The sequence below is a fragment of the Sarcophilus harrisii genome, chromosome 4 (genome assembly GCF_902635505.1).
Source record: "Sarcophilus harrisii chromosome 4, mSarHar1.11, whole genome shotgun sequence".
Lineage (NCBI taxonomy): Eukaryota > Metazoa > Chordata > Mammalia > Dasyuromorphia > Dasyuridae > Sarcophilus > Sarcophilus harrisii.
In genome coordinates, this window is record NC_045429.1 from 404,017,561 (window position 1) to 404,044,378 (window position 26,818).

Genomic DNA, 26,818 nt, shown 5'->3' on the forward strand with positions numbered 1-26,818 from the left:
TTTTCCCAAAGCATAACTTTATAATTACATGCTTGTTATGTTCCAAAGATTTTATTATTTAAGATAAAACTGTCATCATTTTAGAGGTTTTGATTTTTAAACATGGCCATATCCATAAGGAAAAGTCTATCAATGAGATTTAAACTTTATAAAATTTTTTTTCATGTCTAATCTAATGATCAAAGTAAATCAAAGTAAACTAGGCTAATGTCATAGATCTCCTTGCAGAGATAAGCAAATCATGCAGTACATGTGAAGAATAAATGATGAACAGATAGTGAAAAATCGATAGTAATAGATACTCCATTTGGTATCCATGCCCCATCAATAAGACGGAGGGAATACTTAAGAGAGGACAAAGGCACTGATTGCACAAGATTGGTAGCTATGTATTAAATATGATCTGCATCTTGAAAGGGCTATCTATATTGGTCATAAATCCATTGATAACAAATCATAGACCCATTGTGATAGTCAAGTCCTAGAATGTTCTGATGTAGTGATGTTATAAATTAATAGAGCTGTTGATAAATGATCAAATGATCAATGCAAATTTATCAAGTGAAATATATGGAAACAATGCTGCTTGAGATCTAGAGGTTGTACATGAAACTAGAAACTCTATTTCAATCCTAATTTTGTCTACTTCAGCAGCACATAGATTACAATCATATCATGGATGGATTCATGCTCCTCTTTTTGTAGATAAGCTATGAAGGCTCTGAAGGACTATTAGCAACATGAAGTTTTTTCACAAGCATGTGATCAGGATCTTCTCACTCTGGTGTAACAAACAGAATACTGGACTGGGAATCAGAAAGATAAGTTCCAATCCTGCTTCTGACATTAATAGCTATGGGACAATAGGCAAATCTCTTTCTTCAGGCATAAATTTGTGACATTATAATGTTATATGTAAAGTACTTTGTGAAATCTAAAGTTCAATGGAAATGTTAGTTATTATCAATTATTAATTATTGTTATTATTATCCATATGATGTCATGTACTGAAAAATTGAACTAGATTTTGAGTCATAGGACAAGGTTCAAATCTTGTTACTACTTTTATGCTTTGGGGAAAATTACTGAACATCTCTGGGCCTCATTTTTTTTTATCTACTAAAATAAGAATAGATTAGATAATTCATTGAGTCTCTTCCCATTCTTCATCCTATGAGTAATAGAGGTCCTGGCAATAACCAAGATAAGGAATATTTAGAAAAGCTATCTTTAAACACCTTTCCTTTATACAGGTTGCTTCCAAATCTGGAATATTCTCTCTCTTCACAACTTTCTCTAAAAATCCCAGCTTCCCTCAAAGCTCAGTTAATGTGGCATCTCCATAGGAAGCCTTTCCTGAAATCCTTTGTGGTTAATGTCCTTTTCCTTTCCCCAATATTACTATGTACATATTTTTCTGTTTGTTGTATCCTTCCAATTGAATCTAAGTCCCTTAAGAGAAACTTTTTTGTTTGTTTATTTTTTATTTTTTTTTTTTTATCCTAGTACTTAGCAATGTCCTACACTCTGGAGGCATTTTGTTGGATTTGACCATGTTGGACTGAATCATTGGGAGATACAGAGAAAAAAAAGAACTTCTCATTAGGAATGTTCCAGGAGATAGTAAATGTCTTCATGACATCTAAGAAAGAGGCTGAAGGATTACTTATTGGGACATTTATACTTGACAGCTTCATGCTTGAAATGGAGACTGGATAAGGTGACATATGGAATTTCTTCTTAATGTTATGATTCTATAAAATGTCAAATATTTCCCTCCTAAATTTAAAATATGGTATTTTAGATTTTTCCTTTAGAGTGATTTTTCTCACATGTTCCTGTCTCTTAGCTATGATTTTTTCATAACTTCTGCCATGCATGGGCTAACAATATTTATTCCTGAATGAATCCTGAGAACCCTCCTCCTCACTCTCTGCAAATCATCAGTTACCCTTAGCTTACAGGGGAAAAAGGAGAAAAAATCTATACCAGGTGCAGTTTTTATTTATACTCATTGAAATAGAAATTCTAAACTCTTTTGATATTCTATCATAGACAAATAATAGCCAGTGGTTTGGTTGTTGAATACTACTTGTCTAATTCCTATACTCGGTACTTGGCCTTAGAATTGACAATATATACTGACAGGGTCACTGTAATTATCAGAATTTGATATTATCATTAAAAGATCCTCATATATTCAAAACATGTTCCTGTTTTTCAGAATAGTAAACAGCAAAATATCTATACTAAACTTTCAGGGTCTTAGCAGGGACCATGAAGTTTTTGTTTTTCCTTACAAAGATGAAACAAAATGGATAAAGCTCTACTCATTTAAACTGTTCTTTGATTGATGCCAAACTCATTCAAGATGCTTTTGAAAATATAAGGTAGTTAGGCCTGATTTCTATTATTTGAAATCATATTTTTGCTTGGATGAAGGTGGGGGAGTAAGGAAAGAGGAAGCTGCCAAGAGTGTACATTTTTCTGTTTATTCAAATGAATGTGGAGAATCAGTATACTTGACAAATGAATACCCATATCATTCTGAAATGATGCTAATAAATGGTCCAGATGGATTATAGGTGAGGGAAAAAATCATCTTGAATATCTACTAGTTTATTCATGCCCAGAATTCTAGTCTAACAACATCTCACTTAAATGGGTTATATACTATTTATCATAGCCCATAAAAATAAACATATTAGGATTTTTTTCATAATCAGAAATATTTATGTGATTAACATTCTAGATTGTAAAAAATCAAATGTGAGAGAGATTGATAAAAAAATTCATGTCCATGAAAATTTTTCTACCTGGCCCTCAAATATTTTCTTCAATGTATGCATTTTCTTAGGAAAGACAAGATAGAGTAGTATTGGGGAGGAGAGATGTTGGACTTTTACTTATTATAAGAAATAAAATATTGTATAATAGAACCTTTAAACCCAAAATTCTATTTTTAAATAAACAAATTTTATATCTGTTTAGTATGATACTGAGGAGGGTAGCATATGAGAAAAAATGTTTCTAGAATGTTTAATTAAATCCCTGGGCCTTATACTTGAACAACTAAATTATTCTACCTATGCAAAGGGGCACTCAAAGGAAATCAACAACACAGATTAGTTTTTCCCACCTGAACTAGATGCTTTTCTTTTCCCAAAGACCATCTATATAATTACAAGAATATAAATAAAAACTCTAAAAGTTAGTAAATGACCCACATACTCAAAAACTTGTCAGAGAAAGTCAAGCAGAAGAAATCATCAATTGATTCACATATTTTCTATCATAATATTAAAAGTGCAATATAAATGGCTATTTCTAAATCTGAAAATAGAGCTCCCCTAAAAGTTAAAAGTTATATTGGTTAAAAGTATGTAAAAAAGTATTGATTCTCCCTACACTAAACTATCTTTAAAGCTACTAAAGACATGTTCTGGCTTGACAAGAAATGAAGATGTATATAAGATGCCTTAGAAGACATAAAATTCTATGTAAATGTGAGTGATCTTCCAATATTCCTGCTGTTACCTCATTCGTTTTTTTCTTTTGTGTGAGTCCAGGATAGAAATAACCCCAGGATAAGTTTTTATTCTGTTATTCTTATTCATTTAATGATTTTTGGACTAACCGAAGGAGGATTAAATGATTTGGTTATTGAGAACAGGGATGAAAACTCATCTGTAGACTTATCAAAAGCATCCTGGGGTAAACTCTAATAACAGACAGGATTTTGAAGACTTAATTCAAAAGGATTTTTATGCATTTTTAACTTCTTTATAATGTGCTCTTAATCAATAAGCGTTTAATAAGCAACTACTGTGTTAAACCCTGAAGATACAAAGAGAGAGAAAAGGCAATCCCTGTTTTCAAAAAGCTTTCACTATTGTATAGGTCGGTTATGAACTTGAAAGACAGACTCAATTGTATTTAGGGGTGATGATGATGTATATAAGACCAAGCAGAACCATATTGGTTAAACTGTCTCCATTCATAATCTCCTGCAAAAAAGTTAGTAATCAACTCAATATCTAACAAGATGAATGGGGCAGAACTTTCCTTGCTGACAAGAAAGTATAAGTAACTCCCACCATGTATCCATTAAGGATTTTAGATACCAGATGCTGATACTTATCTTCTCGCTATCCAACAACAGATCATCCAAATCAGATAATATTCTGAGTTTGAGTCCCCTAACCTTTGGTTATCTCCTCAAATCCAATGGGTACATATTATCTCCATGCAGATAATTTCCCAAATGACATATCTATTCTTCACCTCATTCCTAAATTCTAGGCTTCTACCACCTACTAACAGCTGAACATTTGCTCTTATATATTCCATTTGAAATTCAAGAAGGAAATCTTATGTCTTTTGGTTAAAGGTTCTTGTATCTTTCTAGATACCTAGGTTCACATGATCACATTCAATTTCAAGGCTTCAATCCATTTCTAGTCTTCTTTTAATTTATTTCTCTCTATATATTATACAAACCAGCTATGCTAGCCTACTTGTTGCTCTTCATAGGCTACACATGATCTCCCAACTTTGTATTTTCCTTATTTGTGCCCTATGAATGATATATTCTCTCTCTTCATATTCACCTTCTGGACCTTCAGCATTCTTTAAGACTCAGCTCAAATCCCACCTTCCTTTACACCTCTTCTGATTTTCTCCAGCATCTCAGTTTCACCCACCACTGGTGCATGTTACTTGAGATTGCCTCCTATTTACACTGTGTATATCTTGTATATACATAAATTACACACACACACACACACACACACACACACACACACAGTGATTTCCTACATTAGAATGGGAGAATCGGAGCTCCATGAGGTCAAGGATTGTTTTTTGCTTTCCTTTGTATTCAATTCTTAACACAGTAATAGGCATAAAATAAGAGATCAATAAATGCTTCTTCATTAACTTCATTCTCCTTCAATCATATATTGGAATTTGTTGTCAATTCTTATTACACCATACTCACTGTGTAGTCACCTTAATTCAGGGCTTCTTCATCCTTCTTCTAGACACCTAATTTGTCTCCTTTCATATAAACTTTTATCACTTTGATCCATGCTCTAACGCCTGCTAATAGATATTTCTAAGTCCTAGGTTTGACCGTGTTTGTTTCCTGATCCACTTTCTTGAATCCCTGATTCTGTGACTCCCCAAGGTTAAGGATAAATCACCATTTATAGTCCTTCCAAATAGCACTCCAACCTACATTACTAAGATAATTTCATTACACTCCCTTTCATATTATTCTCAGTCAAGCCTTACTCAATATTGTTTAATTCAACTACTTGATGATGGTGTTGATGTTATTTCTTTAAGAAACTCCAACTCTTACCATTGTGATTCTTCCCCTCATTTCTAGAATGTTCTCCTTCTTCATGGTTATTTCTTGGAATCCCAAAACTCCATTCTAGATTTAACTTAGGTATCACTTCTTAACCTTCCCTTCCATAGTCCTTAGGTTCTTAGGGCTTATTCAACCTTCCTGAAATTACTTTGTATTATTTTACTGAATATATATTATTCTTCCCAACAGAATAAGTATCTTGGAAACTAGGAGTGTTTCATTCTGATTTTTATATCCCAATGCCTGGCATATAGTAGGGGCTCTAACATGAATTTATATCCAATGCCTGGTATATAGTAGGGGCTCCAAAAATTCATGTTGAGTGAAACTGAATCTCTCTTATTAAAATCTAGTTTAAGACTGACATGGGCAGAATATTCCTATAAGAATAAAGAAGGATATTTTCTTGTTCTCAAATTATACATAGGAAAGTTGGGAAACAGCTATTGGAATGAATTTAACAATTTAAATAACTTAGACCTAAAAAATACACACACACATATAAATGCATTAGAATAAAGAATGTCATTAAATAAAAGAAATACAATCATTTGACTAGAATTAATGTATGCATGAAGGTAATAGACACACACATACACATATTCATATAAGTTTGGTCTTTTCATAAAGCTCTTATGCTTCTGTGAATCAGGCAGAAAAACCTGGATTTTTTTTTTTTCTGAAGTAATTGGGGTTAAGTGACTTGCTCAGGGTCACATAACTAGGAAGTGTTGTGTCTAAGACCAGATTTAAACTCAGGTCCTCCTGACTTCAGAGTTGGTGCTCTATCCACTGCACCACCTAGCTGTCCCAAAAACCTGGATTTTCAAACACCACTGCAAAAAAGCACAAAATCTTTGTTTCTATCATATAAGATGATTTCTAAAATGGTCAGTGAAGAACTAACTTTCCTTGATCTTTCTCTAACAAGATAATCCATCTCTTGGCTAGGGCATTTTTTCTGGCTGTTCTCCATGCTCATTGTTCTATCTTCATTCCTCTGTCTTTATCATTTTACTCAAGTCTTAGTTAAAATCTCACTTTTTATGGGAAAATTTGTCTATCTTCTCTTAATTCTAATGTCCCTATGTTAATTATTAACTATTTATCTTGAATATAGCCTTTTTTGGTATATATTTGTTTGTTGATAGCCTCATTAGATTGTGAGTTCCTCAAAAACAAGTCTATCTTTTGCCTTTCTTTGTATCCTCAATCATTACCAAGTGCCTGGTACATCCTAGAGCTTAAAAAATGCCTAGAGACAGACTGACCATAATATGAAGACATTATTAGTTAAAATTCAGGTAGGCAAAACTAGATGGTTAGCCATCAAGTAATGGCAGAATCAGAACATGGAGCATTGCATATGAACAGTAGTCATTTTTTCTTGTTATAACAATTAATAAAAAAAAAAAAAAACTGTGTACCAAGATACAGAAGGGCTGCAATATGCATCAGGGGCAAAGTACCCACACATATGAAGCCACCAAAATTTGAAGCCTAAGTAAATGATATTGGGTACACAAAAAATGATAATTCATTAATGGCAGAGTTTTTTTTATTTTTAGGATAATCCTTTACGTTATTTATACACAATCATCTCTACATCATCTTTGGATTCAATAAAACACTCAAATTTAAAATTTGTTTCCTTCCAGAAACAAAAAATAGATGGAATTCTCTGGCTTTTTATGTATTTTGAATTTTATTACTAATTGTACTTAAGTATATGGATGGTATTTATCTTTCTACAATCTAGGCCTGGGGGAATTTGGAGGATTATTTAGTCCAAACCCCTCATTTATAGATTAGGAAAATGAAGTGATGAAAAACAGAGGTAAGTGACAATGCTGAAATTGGGGTTAGTCTTCTGAGTCCAAATGCCATGATAATTTTATAATACATTTTTAATCCACAATAAAATATTGAGTATGCTATTAGACACTGTAACAGGAAATGAACATCCAAGGCAAAATAGGAAATAGTTTCTGACCTCAAGAAGCTTACATGATATGGGGAGTGACAACACAAATATAACTTTATGCGAGAAGTTATATAAGCAATAATTTAGATGCCATTAAATATTTTTACAATAATTATAGTGTCTAAAGATTGTGAAAAATACTGATACATTCAGTTTAATGATTTGTATATAAAATGTTATACAGGTATGCATGTTAATAAATTAATAAATGGTTGCTGAATACAATATCTCATGCAAGACACAAGGCTAGGTGCTGCAAGCAAAGTAAAGATAAAAAAGATTTAGTCCTTTGTTCAAGCACCTTGAAATATAGTAGTTTTAATAATCTAGAGATATTCAGTGAAGGGAAAGTCAGGGAAAGAGATATGTGAAAATTGACTAGGAGGAACAAGAAAGGTTATATCAAGAAGTATTTGAGGTGGCCCTTAGAAAACATAAAGAAATTCAACAAAGATATGGCAAGGATGACATGTAATTTCTGAACCATAACAACTCTTTGTCAGTTTTTTCTGGAAATTGCAATCTAATTCAATGAAAAATGTCAGTCGTGTTCAGGAACCAAATGTTTTTGTGAAGATTGAGTTAAAGTTAGGATGAGGATTAGGTAGTCTTCTCCCTCACATGCTTTTGGCTCTTAGCTAATATTAGAGTGTTTATTTATACTTTAGCCAAGATAAATAAGCTCTATATTGAAATATTATAAAACATGGAAAACTAAACCTTACCTTTTCACCTTTAGAGCCCTTGAGACCTCTTACACCATCAGCACCCTATGTAACAAATTAGAAAGATCCAATAAGAATAAGATTTCCATATTTAAATTAGTCAGTTAGAAGAATCCTTAATACTTACTTTCACACCACGGGGACCAGGATAACCAATAGGACCCTGTGGTCCAGGAGGGCCCTGAAAAAGAGTGAATGAATTGAAAATAAATTTTATTTGTTAATTCATAAAAGACTTTTTTTTGCAAATAAGTTTTTTTAACTGATAATTAATTTTGTTTTTGTTTTTTTACACTGAATTTGAGGAAAATTTTCTGCAATATATTGCCAATTTGTAAAGAAAATTCTGACAGGTATGAGACTTTTTGTCATTTATATTTAATTGGCTAAATATACAAAGTAGCTACTTAGTTGTCTCCAAATGCGATAAAATTATAATTTAAGGCAATATCTATATCAGATTCTCTGATCTAAAACAACAACAACAACAACTTAAACAGTTTAGGGTTTTCTTTATCAAAAATATACTCAAGGAGATACAGGAGAGACAATTCTGTGATGTGTGGCTGAGGAGAAATGGGATAGTCAAGAGTCTTTCAACCTAAGCTAGTGAGTAAAGCCATTCTTATTTTCATAAAACAGAAACTGATTGAAGCTAAAACTTTTCTTACCATATTTTCAGGAGGTTCTTTTCTATTAAAGGAAGCAGAACCCTAGTTTACCTTAATTGGGGTCAGAAATAAGACCTAAGAACTAAAATAGTTTTTTGGCCACAAGTTAAGTAACAAAGATGACAAAGCGCCAAAAATGGTTTTAAGTAAAATCCAAAGAGGAAATCTAGTATAAGTTTATAATACAATCTTAACAAAAAGACAAATTGAAGAGCCATTGTCCAAGAAAATTACTTAAGAATTATATATAGCCATTAACTAAGAATGGCTTCTGAAGTAAATTGTAGCTCCCCTGTAGGGAAGAGGCTTATTAATCATAACCCATGAACAGGGGAGAGAGTTGCAGACCCAGAAAAATGATACTTTGTCTAAAAACTATAGCTGAGGCATAGCTGGAGACTGGAACAGTAATACAATAAAGGGCTAAAACCCCATCTCTACAGAGAAGAGACTCTCTAATCAAAGTATCTCTTGGTGGATAGTGAAGACAGCTGAAAAACAAGAGAGAGGCTTACTAACCACAGTATCTCTAATTCAGGGCTTTTTAACCTATTATCTGAACTTAAACACACGCACACACACACACACACACACACACACACATAAACACACAGTCTTTTTTTTTTGATTCATTGTAATTCAATGTAATTGTCTTCCTTTGCAAACCTGCATTTAAAACATTATACTGAAAGCATTCCCAACATCCACACAAGACTTCCAAAATGTAAAAAGTCAATTTCCAGTGAATTATAGGATAGTATTTTAGAGACCAACATATAAAACACCCTCATTTATCTCCGAGGAAACTAAAATGTCCAGGGAGATTAGGTGATTTACCCCATCACAGATTATATTTAAATGATTGAAAGTCTATGATCAAACAGATATTGATTTCCTATAAGGATTCCTGTCAAATCACATCTGTACTATGTGTGTTCTAGGTTTTATAACAATGCTAAAATTTTAAAAACTAGTGATTTTTTAGCAATGAGAACCAAACAGGTTTCAATGAAGATTATTTTCTCTTTGTTTTCTCAATGCAAACTCAGATTAATGTTGTTTTTTTCTATTTAAACATGCTAATTAATTATATGTGTAAAGAAAATTGTGAATTTAAATGTGAGTCTGATTTCATCATTCACATAATAATCAAATACCTTTTCACTGAAATTATTTTGTAATTCTAATGGAACTTTTTGAAGTTCTTCCTCATGTGTCACATGTGCTTTTAAATCTTTGTCTAGGCCTGCCCTCCAGGAATGAACCAGAAATTAAAAAGCATAAGCTACCAAATTGGAAATTCAAAGTTACAGGTTATCTATCCAAACCATATGCCAGTTTATTATATCCTGAGGAAACTAAAATAAATAAAGCCAATGCTGTCTAAAAATTAAAATGCTAGCAAAACTGGTCAGATGCCAATCAATAAATACATCTGTCAGGACATGCATGAATTGAATAGAAGATTTGCTTTCTAGTATTCATATTAATATCTAACAACTTTGAAAGAACAAGTACATTACATGGTTCACAAACTTGAAAGGATTTTCCTACACAAATAAAGAAAATGAACATTGAGGTTTATGCTTTGAAACATACCAGAGCACCTTTTTCTCCAGATTGACCTTCTTTGCCAGGATGACCCTGAACAGGAAAAAAATGTATAATAATTAGATAGAATATTAATGGCTTTTCAAAAATATAAGCATGAAAAATCATTTCTCTCAGATTTAGTTTTTGGTTTTATTTTGGATTTTGTGTGTGTTTTTCTTGTTTCTATTTCATAGTTATTGTTTTACATTGCTGTTTAGAAATGAAGATATTTCTTAATATTACTTAAATATTAAATTTTTCTAAAGGAATTTCATATTTTTAGACGAAGGCAGTCATACTGAAGACATATGAGAATGTATGAAAATGTTAGCACTCATTAATAGGGCTAAAAATTACAGACTAATCAATAGTATGACCATTGAGATTGTTCATGTAAAGAAGTCTTGAAAAGTATATAAATGAAAGTAAGATCTATTTGAATTAAAATAATGTCATCAACTTTTATATATTTTCCATAGTAAACTCTCAAAGTTGACTTTTTTCCAGTAAGTTTCAAGAATATGATATAGAAAGAGACCTCAAAAACACATTTTTAAATTGGAAATGTAACCAATTCTCAAATAATGATTATTTGACAAGTGATCAAATAACCAATAATGATATATGCCATCTCATCAGGTAATTAGTATTACATTAGCTGTACAGTCAGGGTGAAAAAGACAGGTGAGTCACATAGTGTAAGACAAAGACATGCAAAGGGTATTCCACATGTTCCTTCAGCTTTGCCTTCACTGTCAATATATTAGGGGGACCCCTTGTGAAAAAATTTAAAAAGGATGTTGATGATGGGCAGAGATTTGTATTATTGAAGTAAGTACTCAATAGGAGTACTTAAATAGGAACAATATAAAAGTATTTACTGTTAATAAACACATTTTGAAAACTAATGAGATGTAAAGCACAATAAATTCTTGATTTTTTCATTGTCACTGAGCATGCCGATAATTGTATGATTTTGCTAGAATGTTCTATAACATAGAGTGAATGATATGAAGAAGTAGAGGTATTGACTCTTATCTTTAAAAAAATTGCACTGTACTTGAGAAACAAAAAAAAATTCATTGAAATGTAACTTATAATGCAAAAGCCAAATCTTCCAGTAGTTAAATAAAATAATACAGAGAATGTAAAGATGCATGATTAATTAGGACATGAATACCAATGACAAGTATTAAGAGTCCAGAGAAAGAAATCTCTATTCAATAGAGTAGTCTGGGAAGTTTCATGAAAATGGAAGGGCAGTAATTTTATCTTATAAGAATGGGTAGAACTAGACAGAAAGGTTGGGGAAACACTTTCAAATTTAGACATAGAAAAGGATGAACACCCAAAATCATGTTGGGAAAATATAATTTGACCAAAGCAAAGAATTACTATAAAAGACAAGTAGAACATAAGGCTAGAAAAGTAGTTTGGAGATAGATTATGGATAGCCTTAAATAACCACAGAACACCAGTGATTTAAGCAAGATGTTGTTATGATAGTGGCATTTTAGAATATTAATTTATGACTAGTTTGAAAATGAAGCCTTATAACAAGATATGCTAACTACCAATTTATATACATCTGCATGTATATAAAGTCAAAAAGATGTTTAGTGTTACTTACAGGAGGCCCATCAGCACCAGCAAGTCCAGCAAGACCAGGTTTTCCTTGTGGGCCCTAAGTAAAATCCAAAAGAGATCATTTTTTAAGAAAATAAAACTCACTGACCATGCTGAACAAATGTATATATAATATATTTTCATACTATGTACTATTAATAATACAGTACATATTAACATATAATATGTACTGTTAATAATAAAGTACATATTAATATGTAGTTATTGTGTAATTAATATGTAATAATGTCAGAAAAAATGACAAAATTCTTACAACAAATCAACAAATACTATATGGCTATCAACATTTTTAATAAATATTTAAATTATATTTTTAATATAGTAAAAAGATAAACGAGAGAAGCAACTTTATAAAAGTATTGATGAAGGGAAATTGGATGAAAAAATAACATCAAAATTCAGCAAGAGAATGCTACATTCTACCTACATAATCTTTCTTCCTTCCTTCCCTCCTTCTTCCCTTCCTTCCTTCCTCCCTCCATTCTCCTTTCCCTCTTTCCTTCCCTTCCTCTCTTCCCTCCCTATATATAAATGTCTCTGTGCATATATGCACATATTTATATGTGTGTATGTATATATATGTGTATATATCAGTATTTATTAGATTAGATATCAAACTTAGATATTTAGTATACAAGACTAATGTTGTATTTTTAAATGCTAAAGTGAAATTTTAATTCCAATTAAAGAAAAAATACTTTCTAATTGTCATATCTTTGTATTTGTTTATCTGTTGATACTTTCACAGAGTTCCTACCTTGCTATTATATTGTATTTTTTCTTTTAAATAACATTTAAATATTGATGGCAACAACTTCTTGAATTGTTATGCATGCTAGACATATTCAATAAGAGCAGGCAATCAAAATACCAAGGAAAACATTATCTTTGTCTGATTATTTTTCCTTCTGTATAATAAAACATTTATTCCACATACAATCACTGACATTGCTTTTTAACAATTTAAGATCTGGGGAAAATTCATATTATAATTGGCATAATGGGAAATTATAATGATGAATAAAAATTAAACAAAATTCATTCTTTTGTACATATATGCACACATATGCACACATGTATGTGTGTATCTATATGTTCAATTTTCTTGTTTGGGAAGATTTCTCTTTTACTTTCATGAAAAGACAAAAATTGTGATTATATTATTTATAAAGAAAGTTTTAATTTAAATGCTATTCTGATGCTTTTTAACCATATAGGGCAATCCTGCATTTCTAAAGTCTGGATTTAGGAGCATAAGGTTTTGTAGAGCTGACTAAGCTAGAAAACTAGAGAAATATAAATAACAGGTACAAAGATAATCTATATTCAAAGTCTATTAAAAATTCAGAGAGGCTGTGCAATAGAAGACTGGTCAATGATGATGATTTCTGAGAGGAAAGGGGGAGTTAGTCAGCAAGTATTTACTAAACCATCTCCTGTATGTCAGATACAGAACTAACATTGGCAATAAAAAGGAAGGCCATAAAAAGCTCCTGCCTTCAATGAGCTCATAGTCCAATGAATGAGACATAACAGCACCTTACTAATGTCTATAGATTATAATGTAGTTAAGTGATAGCTGTATCTGTGAATTTACTGATGTTTAAAATACTGAAATACATAAAGAGCAAGTATAGAAGACAGAGATGTATCTTAAATGTTACTTATAATAGCTTTCTTCAAAATTTCTTCCTTATTTTTCAGAATATTAATGGAATATGAATAAAAGAGATTTGGATATTGTTTTTCACATCTGGCTAAGCAGACAAAATTTCAGCTTTTGAGACTTTTTTAATAGCCTGATACAAACATAATGGACATTGTGGTGGAAAAGTTAATGAGCATATGAACAAGCATGCAATCCATGATAAATGATATATTTTTACAAAAGGCCAAATTGTGATAAAAAGTAGCAAGGGAGTGATTTTAGGTCCTAAAGGCAAGGATGACTGAAAAACATACATTGGGGAGAGATTTTTGTATGCATGGACTATATATTTTGTCATTTCCCTAGAACAAAGGTAGGCATAGAAAAAACACATGGATCATTTGGTAAAATCCACATGAAGTCAATTCTGCTCATAAAAAGTAGGGAATATCAGGATAACATATAAATGAATTAGCTAGGATAGGGGGAAACAGAAGTTATTGCTTTGAGAATTCCATAGAGAATGATGGAGCAAAAATCTGCATATAATAAAGAGTTCTTTATTATATTATATCTATATTATATCTTCTGGATCTCTCAGATTCAGTCATAGAATGATTAATGAGCACAGAGTCCCATCTACACAAAGAAAGTGGTGACAGTTAAAAGTTCCAAATTTACCTCTTTATCATAACTTATAAAAAATGTTATTTCACAAGCATATTTAATTACATTTTTTAAATGAGAGAAAAGGAGGACCCAAAGCTAAAAAAAAAAAAAAAAAAACCTTTCCTCATCTAATGGGTTTGTGAAATCAATATAGCTGAGAATGTCACTTTTGGCAGCTGCCCAAATGACAGCTATCTGAACTTTTTATCAGCCTCAGTTAGTGCTGTATGAATGAATACCTCTTCTCCCTCTGTTCCATAATTTACAGTGGTACTCCAGACAAATCCCTATGCACTAGGCCACGAGCAGACAATATCCATAACATAAGGAAAAGCTTTTAGGTTTGAATTGAGGTTGTTCACACCAGTTCAGTGAGTAGAACAGATTAAAGTAACATGGTAACTTACTTTTTCACCAGGAGGGCCAATTGGACCTTGGGGACCAGGAAGGCCCTGTTTAAAAAAAAAAAAAATCCAGTTAGAACAATGACCATAATCACTAAATGATGGAATTGTTTTTTCTTTAAAAATCACTTTTTAATAATATCTCACATCAATCACATCAATCACTGAAAGGCATCAGGAATGATTAATGTAATATTCACTCCTCCCCACTTAATAGTCAGTTCTGTAACTTTGTTGGTGTTTTTGAACTAGCTACCCTTCTGGCATTCACTCTGTAACAGGATCCTATTCAGAACCCCCTCCTGCAGGTGTGGCTACTCCTGCTGGCATTCCGGGAACATTGAATGACTCATTTTTCTCTTGGAAGAAAGGGGCCTCTGCGAGTTCACTTTGGAATACACACACACACACACACACACGCACACACACACACACAAACACACACACACACACACACACACACACACACAAAAAAAACACCTTCTGCACTGCATTTATATTGTATATATTTTTCAGGTTTATTTAGAAAATGCTCAGGCTTTGTTAATTTTACATTTAAAACTTATTATAATATAAATGTGTATTTACTGAATTATCTCAAAGTGTGCACTATAACACAAATATTATCATAAACTTACTTGTGGACCTGGAATTCCTTGTTGACCTGGAGGCCCAGGTTCCCCTTGAGGACCCTAAAATATGAAAACATAAAGAGACTTTGATGATTACTTTATTACTGCATCTGAAATTAAAGTATGTTTCTACTCTGAATACATTATATATTAATTTTTCATATGTTTTCTTTCTGTCTTTTTAGCCTTTATTGATATTTTAAGCATTTCAACTTACTAAATTTAAATACTGGTAGGACTCTTTTTCTTTGATAAAATGTATTAAGATCATATTTTAGAAATAGAAATTAAAGTGTTTTTAAAAACCTAGATCATGGTTTTGACTTATTTTTTATGAGATTTTAAACATACCATATTTCCTTTTGGACCAGGTGGGCCATCCACACCTGCAATACCCTGGAAAAGGAGAGAAATCAATGCAGATGATCACAAATCATGTATGACACATACACAAACATACAAAATAAAAGAAAAGAGAGAGGAGAAAAGAAAGGGGAGAGACATGGAAAGGAAGAAAAGGAAGAAAGGAAGGAAGGAGGGAGGGAGGGAGGAAGCTAAGAAAAAATGGAAGACAAAAGGAAGAAGAAAAAAGAAAACATTTTAAGGAAAGAATCCCTAAAAAGTAAGAATTTTTTTTTTTACTATATTAGACTGGTATGTGATTTAACATTATTATCCCCTGACTTCTGGAGATTTGGCATAAAAACATCTCTTTTCTAGAAAGGATAAACTGAAGGAAAGAAAAAAAAGGAGAAACAAAGAGATAGGATTTATAGGCTTTATTAATAGAATTAGAAATCAAACAAGATTGTGGAAATGGGTTGACTATTGAAAGTTATTGTGTATTGTGTATTTACAACTTTAGGGAATTTAAGATTCTTTATAAAATATTCAAATTCCTCCCCCCCCCCTTTTTACATTTAAATAATACATACAGGTTGTCCTGGGGGACCAGGTGTTCCTCTGGGTCCCAACAGACCTCGTGGACCCTACAGGAGAAAAAAGTAAATCAGTCATTAAATATTCTTAAAATGGGCCTTTACTACTGAATGTCAACTATTCATTAAAATATCGAATGCAATGTTTAGTGTACAAATATTTATTGAAGTTCCAGTCCATTTCACAAAAAAAAGGTGTTTTAAAAACCTATGTTAAACATGTAAAAAATATTTGTGTTTATAATGATCCAAAAGCCAGAATCCATAACAATGTCTCTTTAGTATGAAAAATATTTATTTTTGCTTAGGTATAAAATCACATATATCTCTACAGAAATATAAAGTATGTCACTATATCTCAAAATGTCCTTTAGTCTCACTATAATTTTTTTTTTAATTTAGAAGATATGAGACACTACTTTTCCATCAGAAGATGTTTCTTATTTATTTGGAATGTCTCTGTATTTCTTTCAGAATATTCACTGAGGCCTATTCAGAAAGGCAAAAAGGATTTCTGAAACTCACTTTCTTTAGAGACTAGTTTTCTTCAGAAAAACTAACATCCACTTCTTCATTTTGACTCAACTGACATTGTAGTAGAACAGATTAAAGAGTAAGAAGAATGGGTTTTGGTCTTGACTGTGAATTTAAACACCCTGACTATCAGTTTCCTCAAATGCTAAATGAAGAAGCCAAGACAGAAAATCTCTAAGCTCCCAAAGGTGAAATACACAGCTAGACATTTGTAATCTTTGTGCTTTATCTGATTGTGAAATTTCCAAATCTGTTGTCTTTTTAAGAGCTAAAGTTATCACTTTTTTTTTTCACTAGTATTTTGTCTCCCATTCCTACACTCTCACCCAACACATGGCAGAATTTTCATCTAATTATTTATAAGTGGTTTACAAATCTGCAAACTTTTTTCTAACTAAAAATAATTCTCCTACTAAACCAAACTGGGTAGAAAAGAGATGGAAATAAATCAATGATCAAAATCTGATTTAAGGGACTAAAAGCATATTGCTATCTAATTTTGTCCTACTCTTCAATAATCTTACTCAATGTAGTCTATTTTAAGGACAATAAGGGAAATCTCATCTCATCAACAAATGCATATAAACATATACATGCATATATGTATATAAACATATACATTTATGTCTATATATATGTGCATATTTAAATATGTAATTGATTCATTTGACAATACCTGTAATTCTTATAAAAATCTTTTAAAAGCCTATATTTATTACAGTATGTAAAAATATACTTTATATCCAAAATAGACTGGCAAAATTATGAATTAATTTAGCCATGATGCTTTCCCCCCAAAAAAAACATAAGGTTTGTATACTAGTTTTTAAAATAAAATTCTAAAATCAAGAAGAAAATTGTGCTTACAGCTTCACCTGGAAGACCTCTCGGTCCAATTTCTCCATCTTCTCCCTGGCATTGTTAAAAAAAAAAAAAAAAAACTAATGAAATGGTACTCTCTATCACTATGTTAGTGTTTTGTTGTATTGAAAGTACTTATTTGATAAATGAAAGTTCTTCCAAACATACTCTCATTCCATCTTCACCAGGAGAACCAGGAGGACCTTGGGGACCACGTTCTCCCTGTAAAGTAAATATAATTATAATTTGAATATGCTAACAGAGTAGAACTTCACAAGTTGACCTAGCTACTCTCCTAACCAAATAACTCAGGAATCGGATATAAAAACTTATTAATATGCTTTATTTGCTTTCCTATGAATACTTCCTTGATAAACACACCTCTACATTTTCAGAAGACATAGGCCTTTTATCTGATAATGCTACATAAATGTTTCCCAAAAGCATAAATTCAAGGTTGATATTTTTTAAAGCGCATTTTTTCTTAAAAATACACAAATTATTTTTAGGCATTTCATTGTTATGATCCAGTTTATTTGTTAAATAATTAAAAAATATTTTGCTATCTTTTAAAGCATCAATTTTTTTCTTATTTTTGAAGAATAAATTTGCATAAACTGCTTTTCTATTTTTGTATTATTCTCATTCATTAAAACATGATTCAACAGAATTAAAAAATCATACAGATTTAGTTTACAAAAACTGGATTATATGTTGACTGACTTCAGATTTTCAATATATTAACAGATTGTTTTGGTATATTTTCAAAGAATAGTGAGATTCTCATGCTTTTCCCAAAACTCTTTCTTTACTAATGTGATTCCCAAGGCTATTCTTAAGCTTTAAACTCTGTAGAGAAAACATAAAGGTTTTCAGGACTAACTCATTCCCTCTATTGTTAACTGTTCACTTGAGATCTCTTTTAGAATTTCAAGTGGAACTGTGAATGCATGTTTTTGAGAATCAGTACTTCTGTGTGTATATATGGATGATAAATAAAGAGTTCTTCCATTGACCATCTTGACTTCTATCTAGTCAATGAAGGAATATCCACATGATGCTTTTTGTTTCTTTTGTTACCCTGTACTACCCAAAACTCTGTGAGGTATATAATCAGCAAAATAAACACACAATTATGTGTAGATGTTCGCAAAAGGGGCTTGTTCTACCCATGTGCAGAGTTCTAAGATTAGAAGACATTTAAATCCTGTTTTTAACTTGAGTTTATATCAACACAGGCAAAGTCAATCAGCCTCTTTTATTTTTATTTGTAAAAAGAAAATCAGAAAACTTATAATTCCTATCTCAAAAGATTGTTCTGATACTCAAATGAGAGTAGAAATAAATGTATTTATGATATTAATGAGTTATTTTAATTTAGTTAATTTTTGTATATATTCTTTTCTAGCTATTTTTATACAGAAAAAGTAAATGGATGAAATAAGGCAATTTTCAATAATTTAAGCCAAAATGCAGTTCCGAACATATTCCCTCAACTATCCAGACATTTTATATAGAAATGTTAACTTGATCTGAATTTATTTAGATATTGCAAGTATTTCCTCTTTTTTGTGCATATGAGCATGTATGTATTTGATTATTAAAAATCCTTTAAAAGTTCCAAACAAGCATATCATATCAGAAAGCTTAAGCAATTTGAAGAATTCTGCTATTGTCAACAAGAAGCTCACAATTTAATAGTAAATATCCAGCAAATTTAACAGTTAACCAAAAAAAAGAAAGAAACTATTCACTAATAAGTTATATGCAGGATAATTTGGAGATAATCTCAGAGGGAAGGGACTAGCTTTAAAATAGATTGGAAAAGTCTTGCAGAAGGTGATATTTTTTGTTGAGATTTGAAGGAAAACAGTATTAACATTATCTGTGTGTATACATATATGTGCATATATGTATGGATATATATTTATTGTTTATTTCATATTTTCAGCCTGTTTCATTTTTTCTTTTAATTAAAAATTCTTATTTTATTTAACTCAATTTTATAAACTTGTTTAAAAAAAACCATTCATGTACAAGGCAATAAACCAGGAAAATTATGTTATAGAAATGTAATATAGAATTTCTAAAATTTTATGGATACCATATTCTGGTTATTTAATGAGTAAAATAATTGTATATTTTATTTACTCTATGGCCTTTGTCACCAGGTAGACCAGGAAGTCCATCAAATCCTCTGTCACCCTGTCAAATAAAAATAAACAGAAATCAGCAATCATAACTATAATCAAATATAAGAATAGACCAATAGAAATTTCTCCTCTATATTTTTAGATTTCTTCTCCATTCCACCTGATTTATTTTAATGAAGAAAAATGTCATATGGTAAATTGATATGAAAATATGTTAATATTTAAGTGAAAACCCAAATATGAGAACAGCTAACCTTTGCCCCAGGTTCTCCTGGCATTCCTCTTCCTCCATCAGCGCCTGGACGACCCTGAAAAATGTGAAGCATATTCTTAGCTATATGGTTTCTTACAAATAGGTAAAAGAAAATAAATGTATTTTTATTAATCTTCCCAATGTAATTAAATCATACCCTTTTTCCAGCTTTGCCAGTTGGACCAGGAGGACCTTGAATGCCACGAGGACCCTATGTTGAAATAAATCAATTACTCCATTTTGTAACATAATTTACCAAAAGTGTAAATATTTTCCAGATTAACATCTTTGAATCAAAATTTATTATTCTCTCTTTTTTATTTCAGAAACTTTTCCATCCAATTAAATAGGTAAAATTACATTTTATTATTTTTTTAATTAGGTAATAAAGATAGAGGGGGAAATGCCAAATATTTTCCACTAACTCCTTGGTTAACCAGCAAATGAATACATTTACATTTCCAATTAACTTAAAGCAAAAGTTCAGTTTCTTAAGTCTAAATATTAGCATTTGGAAGTGAGCTATTATTTAGAAGCTAAAGTACATATTTTGTGTGTGTATTTTTGTTCTGAAAAAAAAAAGATATGTTATTTCATCTACCTCCAAAAGTGTATGTCTAGCTCATTTTAATAGCCAAAATAATGTAAGACACCATTGTTATGAGAGTAACCTCCTAATTTTGACTCAAAATAATAGGTCAAGAATATAGAATAGGTTACTGGAAGATTCTCTAACTGTAATATACAATTAAAAAGAAAAGAAGAAAGAGAGAGAGAGGGAGGGAGGGAAGGAGGGAAGAAGACGAAAAGGAAGGAAGGAAGGAAAGAAGGAAGGAAAAAAGAAAGAGAGAAGCAAAAAAAGGGAGGGACAGAAGAAGGAAGGAAAGGAGGAAAGAAGGAAGGAAGGAAGGAAGGAAGGAAGGAAGGAAGGAAGGAAGGAAGGAAGGAAGGAAGGAAGAAGGAAGGAAGGAAGGAAGGAAGGAAGGAAGGAAGGAAGGAAGGAAGGAAGGAAGAAAGGAAGGAAGGAAGGAAGAGAAAGAAAGAAAGAGAGAGAGGGAGAGAGAGGGAGAGAGGGAGGAATGAAACAAGAGAGGGAGGGAGGGGAAAAGGAATAAAGGAAAGAAAGAGGGAAAGAAAGAAGGAAGGATGGAAGGAACAATGAAAGAAAGAAAGGGAGGGAGGGATAGAGGAAGAGAGGGAAGGAGGAACAAAGAAAGGGAGGATAGAAGAAAGATATTTGATTTTACCTGAGGACCTGGTTCACCTCCTTCTCCTTTGGCTCCTGCTGAACCAGGGCCACCCTGTGAAAAAGATATAAAACATGAAATTAATTAAATTCAGTAGTTTCCCAATGACTCCTTCATATTCATATCCTTAGCCTTAAAATAATTCTTAATGATCTCCTCGAAATATCTCATTAAATTATTTTTAAAATTATGACTATCTAAATTTTAAAGCAAAAAGTCTTCTAAATATAATTAGGCCCTTATATTCTATGTAAGTGACTGAATTTAATTTATTTTTTTTAAATTCTACAATACTTAGATGGATTTATGATCTCAAAGACACTCATAAAACAATATGACCAATTTTTTTTCCTGTTCTTTTACCAGATCACATAAGATTCCCAATGAGGCTTCTTGAAACTTAGTAACATGAAGATATCCTTAAAGTAACATAATCAACAGTATAACTCACATCAGAGCTGATAGGATTCTCTTTTGTTCATATTCTTTTATCATATTATCTTAAATGCTTAAGCTCCCTAAATTCTATATTGATAAAAAGTTAAGACAAGATGCTATTGTCATCAATGCATTTGTTTTACATTGTTATCAAAAACTTTTGAAAAATACTCTCTTTTTCCTATCAGAATGAGTCCCCATGAAGAAAATTTTATATACTTATATTATTGAAAAATTGCAAAACAATTCAAAAATACAATAATTTCTTTCTTTCTTTTTATTTTATAAAGTGAAGAGAAGCCCATTTAGTTTGGAAATCATTTTTAAAAATTATACAGAAATGTATAAGATTATCCATATTCAAGTTGAAACTGGAGTTGATAATCATAATTGTTTAATATTGAATAAGTGATCTTAAAATATTTCTGTGGGTATCTAATCAATGTATTTTCAATGAAATAACATGCTGAATCAATGCAGAGCAGTGATGAAAAACTATGCTAAATCAAAGAAGCTGGATTTCTAGAGCCTCCTGGTGGATTCAGAGAAAAATTGCTGTTAGTGTAGCTATGATGAAATACTGCAGACAGCATCACAAATACTCCTCTTTTGGAAATTACTAGTGATATGATCAAATTTCCAGGAAAGAACTCTTTCAATTAATTTTTATTATCAACCAAACTGATTTAGCATTAAATCAGACTGGTAATTGTTATACATCATTGCACTCAAGGTAATTATAAAAAACAATTTACTTTTAATTAATCTCTTTTATTATATAACATGAAATAAACACCAACTATTTAACAGGAATATGAACTACTGTGCCAAAATTTTCATTCTAAAAGTTTCTGCCTTCTCTTTCAATTCATAGAATAGAGACCTGAATCCATAGGCTTCCAATTTAATTTGTTACAGAGAGTTCTAGCCATAGCAATCTATTTTTTTCAATAAGGAGACATAAAATGGAATGTGGTGAGAAAATTTAGATATTTCTTATGAATAAAGGCAAAACAATAATTTAACTACTCAAGAATTCCATGTACCAATAAACTCACAAGTCTGCTAAAAAGTAATTATGAAAAGTAGAGAAAGCATGCAATTCCCCTCTCATTTTTTCCACTGAATACATCAGAATACATCTTCTTAGATTTTGCCCTTTTAGAAATTTTGATATGATCCCCCACCTAATAACCAATAAATTAAAATTTAAAAGGAATAATGTTTTTAAATAATTTTAGTTTGAATTAATATTAAAAGAGACAAAATTTCCTAACAATACTCCATCTAAGTAATGTAAAAATTCTCAAGAATGTGCATCTCCAGGTAATTTTTATGTCTTTATCAATTACCACAAAAGGAAATAAAATGTATTTTGCCTGAATCTAGCATCATTGGAAGAAGGAAATTTTGATGTGGATTGAACTTTCGTTGGCTTTTTTCCTTCCATGTTTTTCACAAGGTTTCAAGGTTCTGTTAGTTAAGCAGTAGAAATGCCACAAGACACTAACTACTGTCTTAAAGAAAGTTTTTAAGTAATGTTACAAGACACTAATTACTATTTTAAAGAATGCAGGTTAGATTTTTTTATTTAAATAATTATTAAAATAATTTTCACAAAATATAAATTTAGAACCTTATAATAAAGGATTACTATTTCTATAAGACTGGAAACTATAATCTCTTTTTTTCCTTTTCCATATTTTTGTCACAATCTAGCAGAGTTCTAGCTACTCAATAAATGCATAACATTTATTTCATGTAATTGATTTTGTGGAACTCTATTGGACAGAGTAGTTATTTTTAAAATGGAAGTATTTCCTACATTATCTGTTGGGCTTAAATTCTTAAATTTGTTATTCATAAGTCAATGGAAAAATTAGAAAATAGCATGTTAAATTTTAACTTTGTAAATATTTAAGCAACTTCAAGGTTCATACTGTGATAGACATTTAAATCACATCATAATTTTTAAAATACGTTATGTGAATATATTTTCTCCTTTTTCTTTAAAAATGAAGATAATTTGTCAATCTAGTTAAATCAAACATGTAGACCAAATATTCTTTTCAAAGATAAATCAGTCTTCTTGATTAAATAAACAATTTTATTCTGCAAAAGAATTCATCTATCGACATCAAAGCAGATTAGTAGTTCTTAAGATTAATCATTCAACAACTTGCTTAATTTTTTCTAAAGTGAACATTTTTTTAAGCCTGAAATATATTTTCATCTTGTTCTTTGACTTAAAATTAAAATGTTTATTTAAGTTCATTAATAAATAGATCTTTTGTTTCTCATATTTTATGCTTATTTTCTAAGGAATAAAATGTTTTTAAAAACCTTAATGGATTTTTTTCACTCAAAAATTTAAACCCAGTCCTTCAATTATTCAACAAATTACATTTCAAGAATACTGTTATTTTAAGACCTTTTACCATACTATTTGTTGCCTTTAAGCCAGCTGGCATGTAAGGAAGGAGAAAAATAAGCTTCTCCCCTATAAAGATCAACTTTTTCCTACATTATTTTAAGGGGAAACATTCTACACGAATTGAAAAAAGAAGTAAGAAATACTACCTAGAACTCAGATCGTAGTAAATATCAATCTTATTCCTCATCTACAAAAGTCTTATGCTAATATGCTATGTCATGGAACTGACCTTGGATTCTCAAAGTCTACACCAAGAGAGCACACATTTGGATGGCTATTGCCAAGCTAGAAACACTTTATTATCTTCTGAGGTTTCTAGTCTAGTTAATTTCCAAGAATATTATCACCAAAAAGTTTATTTTCAGATGATGGATACTTTTTGACACATCAGCCCATTCAATCATCTTCTAAGGCAGAGAAGGATCTTAGCCTATGTCAACTGAAGAGCAAACTAACCCAGTGAGATCACATATCCATAGAAGTACTGGAGAATGTATGAAATAATTAAATTTTTATGTATAGCTTCAAAATTTTTCAGTAACTCTGCTAACTAAATCAGATCCATGATAATTAATAAACATATCTCCAAAACTTAAAAATAACATCATTTCTTAGTTATTTAATCTTGAGCTAAAGAACTCATTTACATTAAAGAGTAAATTGTTACAAAATGAAAGAAAATATTTACTGTAAATTAAAATCTGACAGAGGTATCTGAGTATACACACACACAGACAGACACACACACACATATACACATACACATAATACACATACAATATGAAAGATCATTTTCTTTTAAGTGGCCTGTTAATGCTTAGTATTCAACATTATGGCATGGGGGGTAGGTATAACATACCACAGGACCCGGTCTTCCAGTTAGACCCATTGGGCCAGGTGGACCTCTGAGAGCAATCTGGAATCATATGGAAAGAATAAAATCAATAATTAATTCTTAAAAGAATATCAAGACAGTCAATAATTGATACAAATTATGCATAATCCACCTAACATAAGTAGCCCAATGCTATAAAAGTTGACAGTCTACCATCAACAAAGAACTATTTTCCCTATGGATGACAAATGACAATATTGCTGCAATAAGTCATTTGGCATCCTATAATTTCAAGTTGAATAAAGACCAGAGCCAGGACTCACATTAATGAAATTTAATTAACAAGGAGGAAAAATCAATTTCCTCACAATTTCAAAACAATAAACAACTTAATGTAAATATAATTTCCTGTTATAAAGCTGTTCTCATAAGACAGACTTTTCCATATGGTAATTTTCAGAGTAAATACAATTCAAATGGGTAAACTTGGTTTTTGTTAAATAATTATCTTATTTTTCTACAAGTATGTTATTAGGATTATTAAAAAGCACACAACAAAAAATGAATAATGCTATTTTGGAGGTTTCAGGCAAATGCACATTTTCAAGCTCTGCTCTAAGTTTCTTAGTATTTAATATACAAGAAAATAAATTTGATTTCTGTGTGCCAAAATATATTGACTCCATGAAGCAACAGATATCCATGTTGAATATGTGAAATATAAAATTGTCATTTTTAAAGCTGTGACATATATGTTACAGTGATATAGTTGTGGAGATTGAAATGATTGTGTGTACTAATGAGATTTTCAGTAGTGGTCAAACACATATCACATTCAGATATCACATAAACAGAACTCATTAAAATATAAGGAGTAGACTAAATCATTCCAGAAAGTTACAAAGATTACTGGTTTTATCATAGCCCTGGTACTGACTTGCCCTATTAAAAAAGACACTTCCTAATTCTTAAATATCCACAAAATAGGAATTATTATTCATGTAATCTCTTTTGTTGGAATATTAAGAACAATGACAAGAGGAATGCAAAATTCTTTGAGAAAAATGAATGCATTACCTGTTTAAACAGGTGAAGGAGTGAATAGAACATTGGATGTAAATCAGAGAGATCTTAGTTTAAATTCGGTTTCAGACATATCCTAACTATGTGCATCTAGTCAATTCTCTAAAATACTCTCCATTCATTATTACCACTTCCCTCATCATTTCCTCATCTATAAAATGAAGTTAATGATAGCACCAGATTCATAGGGCTGCTGCAAGAATTAAATGAGGTAACATATACAAAGTGCTTCACAGTTTGCAAAGTACAATATAAATGCTAGCTACTTTATTGTTGTTGTTAATTATTACAGCAGACTCAATGTAATCTCTTTTTTTATGGATAAATGATAGGAACTCTTGGGAAACAAATTTAAATGTTTAAATTTTTCTATCTATCAATGACTTTTTAGTAAAAAAAATTAGTATAAAAAAGTATTTTTTTTAATAGCCCCTAAAGACAATTTCCTTTCAGGCATATTTAGAAAACAAAGCATAACAATATTAAACAATACTTAATTATGGAGGGAATTTGGGGTCCTTCACAATCTCACTCCAACATATCTGCCCAAACTTATTTCATATTACTTCCCTTAACATATCCTACATTCTGACCCAAAGTATGCACTGGCCATCCCTTAATCTTCCCCTATCCTCTTCCTATGACATCTCCCTTCACCCTACCTCCAACTGTCCTTCAAGCTCAGGAATGCT

The 26,818-nt window shown here is 31.0% G+C and overlaps 1 protein-coding gene across 2 annotated transcripts in view; it reads right to left on the bottom strand.

Annotated features, from left to right (window-relative positions):
• The window catches only part of COL11A1 (collagen type XI alpha 1 chain), a 256,417-nt gene that overhangs the window by 126,976 nt on the left and 102,623 nt on the right, over positions 1-26,818 (bottom strand). For both annotated transcript variants that reach the window (XM_031967174.1, XM_031967173.1), the window contains exons 14-28: positions 25,068-25,124; positions 21,337-21,390; positions 20,247-20,300; positions 20,091-20,144; positions 19,835-19,888; positions 17,852-17,905; positions 17,690-17,734; positions 16,286-16,339; positions 15,702-15,746; positions 15,357-15,410; positions 14,722-14,766; positions 11,981-12,034; positions 10,357-10,401; positions 8,214-8,267; positions 8,087-8,131 (exon numbers count right to left, since the gene is read on the bottom strand). In XM_031967174.1, the coding sequence (XP_031823034.1) occupies positions 8,087-8,131; positions 8,214-8,267; positions 10,357-10,401; positions 11,981-12,034; positions 14,722-14,766; positions 15,357-15,410; positions 15,702-15,746; positions 16,286-16,339; positions 17,690-17,734; positions 17,852-17,905; positions 19,835-19,888; positions 20,091-20,144; positions 20,247-20,300; positions 21,337-21,390; positions 25,068-25,124 (768 nt within the window). The remainder of the gene's footprint in view (positions 1-8,086; positions 8,132-8,213; positions 8,268-10,356; positions 10,402-11,980; positions 12,035-14,721; positions 14,767-15,356; positions 15,411-15,701; positions 15,747-16,285; positions 16,340-17,689; positions 17,735-17,851; positions 17,906-19,834; positions 19,889-20,090; positions 20,145-20,246; positions 20,301-21,336; positions 21,391-25,067; positions 25,125-26,818) is intronic.